Here is a 10167-nt window from a genome sequence, read left to right on the forward strand (position 1 = left end):
ACTGTAAGTAGATCTGTTTTAGGAATAATAAAATTATTCAGGATACTCCACAGTTGAAGTCCATATTTCCCTTTAGTGTCTGCTTTTAAAGCTCACACAAAGACTGTTATGCCTTATAGATGTGAATTTACATCCTACAGAGAAAGCATAGATATAACCCGTTAAAAACCAAAACCTAATGGCCAGTTAGTGTCAGAAATCATGTGCTGCTTGGTCATAGAACTACAGTAGTAGCATAGACACACCCATCTGTCCTTTCTTTAAAAAGATGGGTGACAGCAATATGTAACCACACAGCTTAACATGTATAAATCTGTTTTGTCATGATTCCTGTGTACATATTTAGCAAAGCTGCTACTAATCCAGCCAAACTTCATTTTCATAGAGTTGTCATACCAGGCCTAGATTACCAGAAGTTTTTGTTTTCTATTTGCCTTGAAAATATTAATCTAAACAGAAAACTGACTTTTAATTCCTTTTCATTTAATTTCCAAACAATTGATCACTCGTGACCTGCATTATCTTAGTGCACTTTTCTTTGTATTCCTGAAAATAACTAGTTTTATGGCTGGAAAAATAAACTCTTGAGAGATCAATTCAACATATACTGTGGCTTTTTTAAACAGACAAGAGTATTAACGCTACCTGTTTTCAGGTATGTCAGTTTCTCGCTGCAGCCACAAGGAGGCGGCAAAAGGCAAAACATTTGGTTCAGTTTTCGAGGTTTCCAGTGTCTTTGACAAATTAGCATAAGAAAGCGGATCACCTTAGATATTGGACAGTTTAAAACTGGCCGATCACGTGGAGAATACAATAAAATTTCCATTTATTGATTGATTGAGTAATCTTGTAGATTCTGGATGTTCCTTCTTGGAAAAGCGTACTAGTACAAGGTAAAGTAAGTCAGGAGGCTGAAGTCTGCGTATAAAATTTCAGCACTTTTTATATCCATGTTCAAAAAGGGCATCAAGGCTTCCTCCTAACTAGTGAGGACACGTCTGGACATGCCTGCAAGAGATCAAACATTAAGCCCATAGCAACGCAGTGTGTAACAGGTTAAACGAGTAAACTACACAATAATATATTGAAAGGAAAGATTGATAATAATAATAAAAACACAGGATCGTCCCTCTTGTTTTCTAATTTTCCCCAAACAGTTTAATAAGGGTAATGTTCTTTTCTTCAAAGAACACTTGGATTCACACTCCCACGTTGCTGGGCGGAGCCAATGAGAAAAAGTAGGTGGGATTAGTCAAATTTATCCTAAAACACACACAAAAAACACTTTGGGTCCTCCCTCGCTTGGTAAAACTGCAGTGTTCAGCGGTGCAGTACTGGACGATAACTTCCCGTACTGGATTTGACAGCGCGCACAGGAGGAGAGGTTTTACGCACGAGCTCCGTTTGCGATCATTACCGTTTGGAGGGAAGAAAAACTGCAAAGGAGGAAAGAACCTGTTCTCATGGTGGGTGTTTCACCGGTCCATCGAGGAGATCGCGGTGCAGAGCTGGCTGACTGAAAGGCACCTCCACTCAGAATGGATTACGGTAGGACCATGGCCCCTCCAGTGCCTCCTCATAAACCCAAACCTACCCGGCCAGGACAGGCGCAGGAGCGGCTGCTGAAGTGCGTCCTGCTGGGCGATGGAGCGGTGGGGAAAACCAGTCTGGTGGTCAGCTACACCACGAATGGATACCCGACGAAATACGTCCCTACTGCATTTGATGACTTCACGGGTAAACAGACATATTATTTTATTCATTTTATTCCAGATTTTAGAAATGTTGTGAATGCACAGGCAGACCGTGTATGTGTGTCACCTGTCATAGCTGAACATGTCCAGTTTATTTAAACGAGGTGAATAAACTTAATAAAACTTATGACACTTAAAAAAAACAACCCTCCTATAGAAAAATCTGTTGGTTTCCATCTACCTGTCAGTATCACCCATTTTTCACAGGATGCCTTTTCAACTCTTGCTTGTTTTAGAGATCAACTTCGCCCCACCGCACCTATATTCCCCAATGTCCCTCTATTATTCAGATGTTAAGGACTGATAGATGTCTTTGTGTTTCCTGCTATCTTGTCCTCCATCAGCGGTAATTAATGTGGATGAAGTATCCTCCCTGGTGTAGCTGGGTTTCCATTTGGCGCTGTACCACTTTCCAAACTGTCTCACTAATCCCTGGAAGCTTTTGCGATGTAAGAGAAGAAAAACAAAAATCCTTTGAAGGTGGTGTTTGAACCCGAACAGTATTGGAATAGAAAAAAAAATACACGGTGACCTGTTGATCGCTTTTATTGACGTGTGATCGCATCTGTTATTTAGACATACCATTTGAAATGCAGTTCTAGAGCAACATAGAAGCTGTTTTGCTTTTTCGTGCAGGATTATACCCTGATTTATATACAAAAATATTTTGGTATTTTACCTTTTCAAAATCTAACATTTTTATTTAAAAAGAAAACGGCTGGCTATGAAAAAACTTGTAAACTTAATAGCTAATTCCCTGACATTACTCTTGATAAGCATTAAAAGGAACAATGTGGCCAACCCAAATCTCATAAAACACTCTTGTAGAGCACACACCACCCTTAGACAAGTGCTGGCTCAACTCTTCCATACAGAACAGAGGTTGGTTCACTGGTTCACGGGTTTTGGATTGCACAACTCTGCCTATTGTTGTCAGCCTTGACCCGCAAGGCCTCTCTTCTATACTGAAACGGGCACATCTGTTGCAGTAGCTCTGAGGCAGAGATTGTCTTTCTCCCTGGCCTGACAGAGAGTGATTGTGCAGTTGGGGCCCTTAATAGTGATGTCATTTTTCAGTGCCTGGAATCAGAGCGTTCCCTTGAAAGCTGATTTCTGAGCAGTTACACAATGCCACAGGTGGCAGAGACTTGGAGAAGCGGGAGGCTAGGAGACTGGACAATAAGGAGTTTTGGATGAGAAAATCAAAGGAGTATCATATGTCAGGTATTAGGAAATGATTACCCAATGGCATCTCTCTTATGTTCCTTCTTCTGTGTCCTCCCGTGCTTCCCCCCCTTTGCATCTGTGAAAGCAGGGTGTTCTGACGGCTGTCCTCCTATATGAATAGTTCCAGCAAAACCCTTTGATCAGGTGGTATGACCAACCACACGCTCCAGGCCTATTGTAAATGTTTCCATGTGCCTGCTGCTCTGCGTTGTGTTCAGTTTTCTGAATAGAATAAATGGCCCTGTAATGAAACTCACTGTGAGATGACTCACTCCCTTTTCCAATCTGGAAATGAGGCCAATTGGAAGAGAGTCACTAAATAAACAAAATCTGCTTTGTTTTTACCCCCATGCACACACACATAGACACACCATCAGACAACCTTTGACTGGCCTCTGCCAAAACACAGCACAGAACAAAGCCCACCGAGCGGTCTGAGCAACAGTAAAGTGTTACGGTCTGAACGGTAACTGGCAGAGTGGGTGGGCGAGACTGAGCAAGGCCATTTGCGAGCTGGAAGAGCAGAACAGGCGGCAGCGGGGAGTCTTTTTTGTTTTTTAAACTGTAAGGGTTTTGTTTATTGCTGAGAGTGTTGCGGTTAGTAGCTGTGTGTGTGTGTGCATTAACTCGAGTGTCAGGTGGGGGTACATACACAGCCTTAAAACTCATACTGTCACCTGTGACTCACTTTGTTTTCTTTCTGTCCCTTTCTGCAGCTGTGGTTCAGGTGGATGGGAGCCCAGTCAGACTACAGTTGTGTGACACTGCGGGACAGGTGAGTTTGCACACAAACACATTGCATTACCACTCTACGCAGGTCATTGACATACAGTGCCTGCATGCTTCTCGGCCTTTGCTCTACATAACTCTCACATGTTGGTTGATTAGTCGCCGTTGCTTGGTTGCAGTGTCATATGCAGAGTTATGCAGGAATAGTTTTTAATAGCACATATTAGGGTCCTTGCATGCTGCTAATGTTTAAAAAGACATTTAAAAAAAAATCTTGAGTACATTTGCAGACTCATCCTCACTATATTTGAGGCACTGAAACGATGGAACAAATAATCGGTTAAACGTCATTTGGTTATAAAATTATAATTAGTTGTGAACTGTTTTCTGTCAGTTACTAAGGTGAATGAACTGTGCTACACAGAGCTTGCCAGGTAAATTTATTGACTCATTATTATGTTGATAGGCCAATCTTGGAAAGAACATGTTGTGAAACAGTGTTTCTGTTTCTCTGGGGCATTGGGTGGTTGTTTCATAACCCACTACAGTCAAACCCTGCCCTGGGAGCAGCATATTTGACATTCACAGCCGCTGCGAGGGCACTGCCAGTTCTGCATAGAATCAAAGACAGTTTGGCTATAAAGTGGAATGAGGCATTTGAGTAAACCCCTAATACGTGTAAAACCTCACAGCATGTTCTGAGCTGTTCACGGCCTTAAATCTGCACACACATACACGCAGACGCATCCGCATGCAGACAAGCTGGGGCAAATTCAACTAGATAAAACTCTACAAACACTTACTGTAGTGATGCAATTCTATACGAGGGTGGGGGGAGAGCTTGAACCAGAGACTGGTCGGGTGTGCCAAAAACGTTGAGATGAGAGAGGAGAGAGCGAGGAGAGATGGAAAGACACAGAAGGTCTGGAAAAAGATGATAGCAGACACTTCCAGGGCTGATAAACAACGTCGCTCCTCACTCAGAGATGTTGATACGTGTGTGTATATTCTGCAGATGGGCCTACGTCATCAGATCACAAAGCGCAGCCAGACCTTGTGTGTGTCAAACTCAGAAGCGGCATGTGCTGGGCCTCAAATCCACATGTGGAAACTGCTGATATTTTTTTTTCTGCACATTTTAATTGTGTTTTAAAGGGCAGAGAGCGGGCTTGTGGCATTGTTTAGTTAAATAAGGATTAAGAGATATGTGTTGGAAAGGATGGAGTTAAACGGAAAAAAAGGAGAGGTCTGAGTCAAGTTACTGCCAACCTTAATCTGTGTACTCAAGGATGTGGGAGGCCCATGTAAGTTAAAGCTGTGTGGCTCCAAAGTGTCAATTTAAGAGATTTACTGCAAATGGTATAAATGTGTGGGCAGGATTTGTCTGTTCTGAATATTTGCGCAATATAAACACTATTGAGACGGTTTGTTATTTAACAGTTACTGGCACCACTCCCTTTCCTGTGATGTGATGTTACAGTACTTGAGTGTGTTCAAGTGCATCCGTGTGTGGTCAGAGTGAAGGGAGGTGGCTCAAATCAAAATAAAGACTCTGAACCAGACATATGTTAAAATATATATATATAAAATAAAATTTCTCTCTTTGTTCTTCTCCATCAGGACGAGTTCGACAAACTCCGCCACTTCTGCTACAGTCGGACAGACGCCCTGTTGCTCTGCTTCAGCGTGGTCAGCCCCGCTTCCTTTCAAAACGTCTGGGAGAAGTGGGTCCCCGAAATCCGCCGCCGCTGCCCCCTCACGCCCATCATCCTCGTAGGGACGCAGTGCGACCTGCGGGAGGACGTCAAAGTGCTAATCGAGTTGGCAAGAAGGAGGGAGAGGCCGGTGCCGGAGGAAGATGCCAGGGCGCTGGCGGAAAAAATCGGGGCTGTGACGTACGTTGAGTGCTCGGCACTGACACAAAAGAATCTGAAGGAGGTGTTTGATGTGGCCATCTCTGTGGGACTGCGACAGTCTGATAGGCGAGCGCGGCGGGAGAGGAAGGTCCGCAGCACAGCCGATAAGATGAAGATGCTCTCCAAGGCCTGGTGGAAGAAATATGTGTGCGTCCAGTAGGGGGGAAGGAGATAATATTTCTGTAACTGATGTAAAACTGGAACTGCTGACGTATTTGGGAGTGTTGAGTTGGATGTAAGGACTCCTTGTTACTTTCACATGGACGGCCTCAAATGACCTACTGTGACTTTAATTCGATGGAGCAACAGTTCAGCAGGGGCACCTGGCTAAGCTATATGGCTGTTTGAGGATTTGATGGTTTTACTTTGACCAGAAAAGACCCTATGTTGATGCCTAAGAGACAGTATAAGGTTGTAACCACTGTCTGCTCTTCAGAGCCGGTATGTAAAATGTGACTGTGACCATCATGGAACCAAAACTTATGGCACTAGGAAAGTGTTACGGCTCATGGACTGCATATCATACAGAACTTGTCCAAAGGAATTCCAGCTGACTTGGGGGTCGTTAAGGTGATGATATCGCATATTAAAAATATACTCTTTCTTTTTTATGATTTGGTTCATTTCTTTATCAAAGTATATTATTTCATTTGATCTACACTGTAACTCGGATTTCAAGACTTGTGATAGATTTTTTCCCGATTTTCTTTTCAATTTTGTTTTATTGAATTCAAAGCGTGAACTGCTCCGCCTAAAAGCCCAAATTAAACATTGCAAGCCCTGCACTTTTTCCTAAATGAGAGGCATCTGTGAGTCAAATAGCTTCTAAAAATAGGCTCTGTAGTTTATCAGATTTAACTCATCCTTTTAAAAATTTACAATCAAATGTATATGAGTATAATTTTTTTTAATGGAATGATGATGACATCTCCAGGATGTGTATGACCGTTTTGAATGGTGTGTGTTGTGCTACAGGCTGTTGTAGTTTTGTCACAGCTGTTAATTGGCCATTAAGCTCCTTTACCAATAGATTGATTTTGCAAAATATTAATGGCAAAGATCAAATACCGATCATCATCCAACCAACACAATCTGGAGAACACATCTCTGCTGTAGGTTTATGGAAGATTTAGCAATATCGGTTTTCACTTTGACTGATTCCGAAATGTTAAAGCCAGTTCGACTTCATGACATTTTGTTACTGTTACAATGTTGCAGCAATACATGGGTTATACCACTGTACCTTGGTTGTATTATCCACATTTCAAGCACATCACTTAAGTCTGGCCATGCAACGGACTTTGGACCAGTGAAAGAGTGGAAATCCTTCTTCAAAAGTAGGATCCAAGCAGGTAAAGGCTCTTAGCTGCTCCGCTCACTGCTTTGGATGATCAAAGGGTCTTTCGTTGTCAGTCAGTATAAAACCAAACTCTCTCCACTTTTGAGATTATGCAGTAAATGAGGTGAAATCGCCAAAGAGACTGATTCTGTGTTTGCTTCTTATTTTTCAGAAGCCTTTCATTCATCTGTCTATTTATCTGATCTTTCTGGGCCAATAACTGATCAACAGCAATACACAGCAGATGTATGAGATCTCACACGCCGTTATGTATGTTACATAGTGATCATTTGATGTTTGTAATGTCATCAGGATAAATCTGCTTGTACAGATACAGTATAAGTGACTCGGTCTTTGTCTGTGCTGTCCCAACTCTAAATGGGCTCCGTATGATTGTTTCAGTTTGTGTCTGATTCTGCCATGAGAGAAGTTCTTTGGGTTTTATGAGTGGAACTAAATAAAATGTGAAATATTTAACCTGCTTTTGTTGTTGACTCTTCTGTGGAGCTGTGTTACGTGGTCACGTGGTAGAGGGCAGGGGAATGTTTCTGAGGTTAGTGGTTACTACAGAGCATGAATAGACGTTTTTTTTCTCCTAAAAGAGAAATTTGATCCAAATGTAGAGGTTTACACACAGGGTTTTATTTGTTTGCCACAATGAGGATCAGAACAACAAACACAACTCTATGTGTGTTTCCTCTATCTTTTCAAAAGTAAAATATCCCCTCTCTAGTCCCCTTTATAGCATTTTCACTATTGTTATCAGTCGGATCTCAATTAAGAATCATTACAGTAGATGTAGTTGACTCAAATCACCTTATAGCACTGTAAAAGTAATATACAGTAAGTGATCATTAACCATGAGATAACCTGACAGAAAACAACAGTGAAGAACTGCTGCATGTTTTATCACTAGTCATTTATTCTGCAAGGTAAGCAGTTCTCTCTAAAATGAACTAAAACTTCATTTTTGTTGGAAAACGCTTCAAAGATTCAGAAACCTCAGAGGTTTTGTCGGGAACCAAGACTTTTAACTTTGCAGGATCAGATGATTATAATTGACTAAAATAGCCCTTTCCTGCCATATATAGCTGGGTGTCTACACCACACTACAACAATGGCAGAGAAGGATGGTTAGGTAGGTATCTTGTACTTGTTTAGAAATGCTAATGATAGGGTAGGTGACTAAAAAGAGAGTCTGTGTCGTCTGGCAGGCTGCAGATGAGTATGCTGTCCGGCCTCAGAATGAGTGAAACTAAAGCAGGAGTTATGCCAAGTGGTCTAATTATGATAGTTAGCACGGCTCCACTTTCCACCAATATTTTAGTATGAAACCCCATTGTTGTGTCTCAGCAAGGCAGCTGTCTTGCAAAACGTCCTGTGATTTAGCATTGTGGCTTGTGTGTTTGACTGTAATATCTACCTGCCTGCTGGAAGTTCAGGTTATTGTCTGCGGCTGTAAGAATGTCCAAGCGCACGTCTTTCTGCTAATTTAGACTGCAATACGTATTTTACTGCATAAACCAGAAGAGCTCAGTATGAACATATGTGGGGGGATTTGTGTTACAAAATGTAAATAAAAAGATTACGTCAATGAGCCAAACCCATGAAGATTATGGAAGTCATGTGGAACTCACAAAATATTATCATTCACTGATAATCTGTGCATGCAATGGAGCCCATGCATGGTCACTGGTTAAAGAAGTCAAACTAACATTCATTGCTCAATCAGATTTCTCCCATTATGGCAAATATTGGGTTCAGTCCAAAAAAGCTGCTCAGTTTCTCTTGCCAGTGCAAAAGTGCCTTTAATCTGTATTCTCTTTCATGCTCAGCAAGTCAAGATTCCTCTGGGAGCAAAGAGACATCTAGTTGTGCAAAAGTCAGATCAGTGACCTGACTAAACTCTATGTGGTCTCAATTGCTAGTTTTAGGTCTTTTTTAAGACAACTTTTTGTTAATTTTTTAAACGACTAAAAAGAAGGATAAAACCGAGTTTGCTTCACAATGGCTTAGCTTGTGATTGACAATTAACTGCCGTATATGAGCATGCAGTGTCCATCAAGTCTAATCCAACCCTCACCCTGTTTTTCATACAGACATGAGTAAGGTCCGGTCTTCACCGACCATCTCAAAGTGTCTAATTCTGTCTTTTCATGATCCCACGTTCACCTGAAAAAAGCTTTTGACTAAACTGTGACACTAATTAAACTTGTGGACATACTTTATTTCATTTAGCAACTGAAGGAGACTGTGCAGTATTAGTCAGCGGGTGGCTGTAGCTCAGGAGGTAGAGCAGGTTTTTAGCAAGCTTTTAGATCTATAGTATATGGATAAAAGGAATAGGCCATAGCACTTATATTCTTTGAATTCAGTAGATCTTAGTCCCATTAATAGACTGTTGCTATAAAGAGCTCGATGAAAGGCTTTAATAGGATGCCAACATTGCAACTAGTGAGTTTGTGAAATTTCATAACAGTAATAATATCAAAGTAAACTGAAACCAAAGAAAACTCTGCCACAAAGCTTCAAAGCATGGGTTTGGCATGGGTCCGTTTAAGAGGACGCAGACGATTTATGACTTAACCTAGCATGCTAACATTCCCTTTACACTTAAGTTTGATTAGTAGCAATGAATACTATTCAACTCTAACACAGTAAAGTAGAGAGTAGCTATTTCCTGCTTTCATGCTAAGCTAAGCTGTGCTAACTCAGCATCATGTTGGATAGACGGTGATGAGAGTTGTAACAATCTTCTCTTCTAGCTTGGCAAGAGAGTGCATTTCCTATACTGTCAAACCACTCCTTCTAGACATTTTTTTTTTTTTAAATCAGAAAGAGCTTAAACAGCGCAGATTTTTTATGCCATTGAACTCAAATACAGAGTATGATTACTTAATGGTTCCAGCTAGCAGCACTTCTTCTTGGAAATGGAAACTTTCAGCTTTCTGTCAAACCAACACTGGGTGAGCTAATGGTGTGAAATGGGTGGCCCGGTCAGCTGTAGCCTCCTTCAGCTGTAACAACCTCAAAAGGTTACTGAACTTTACAACCCCGTGAGCACACCTCCTTACATAACTTCTAAGAACCATTTAGGTAACAACTGAACTCTGACTCCACATGAAAGTGTAGATCAGTAATCAGTTCTGATGTCTTTCAGTTGATGAAGGATTTCTGTGGTACCCCCCCAAACGCAATTGCC

The 10167-nt window shown here is 41.4% G+C and overlaps 1 protein-coding gene across 1 annotated transcript; it reads left to right on the top strand.

The window, feature by feature from the left end:
• The first annotated feature begins 113 nt into the window (after positions 1-113).
• Positions 114-7447, top strand: rhoub (ras homolog family member Ub). The gene is made up of 3 exons (XM_026191600.1): positions 114-1737; positions 3698-3756; positions 5331-7447. The coding sequence occupies exons 1-3, from the start codon at positions 1539-1541 to the stop codon at positions 5784-5786; spliced, it is 714 nt and encodes a 237-aa protein (XP_026047385.1). The 5' UTR covers positions 114-1538; the 3' UTR covers positions 5787-7447.
• The last annotated feature ends 2720 nt before the right edge of the window (positions 7448-10167 follow it).

This window comes from Astatotilapia calliptera, chromosome 14 (assembly GCF_900246225.1).
Source record: "Astatotilapia calliptera chromosome 14, fAstCal1.2, whole genome shotgun sequence".
NCBI lineage: Eukaryota > Metazoa > Chordata > Actinopteri > Cichliformes > Cichlidae > Astatotilapia > Astatotilapia calliptera.

Bases quoted from the DNA above. Each gene is read 5' to 3' on its own strand.
- rhoub (XM_026191600.1), top strand. From the start codon at position 1,539: ATGGATTACGGTAGGACCATGGCCCCTCCAGTGCCTCCTCATAAACCC. The intron at 1,738-3,697 runs GTAAACAGACAT...CCCTTTCTGCAG, and splicing joins TGCATTTGATGACTTCACGG to CTGTGGTTCAGGTGGATGGG. The intron at 3,757-5,330 runs GTGAGTTTGCAC...CTTCTCCATCAG, and splicing joins TGTGTGACACTGCGGGACAG to GACGAGTTCGACAAACTCCG.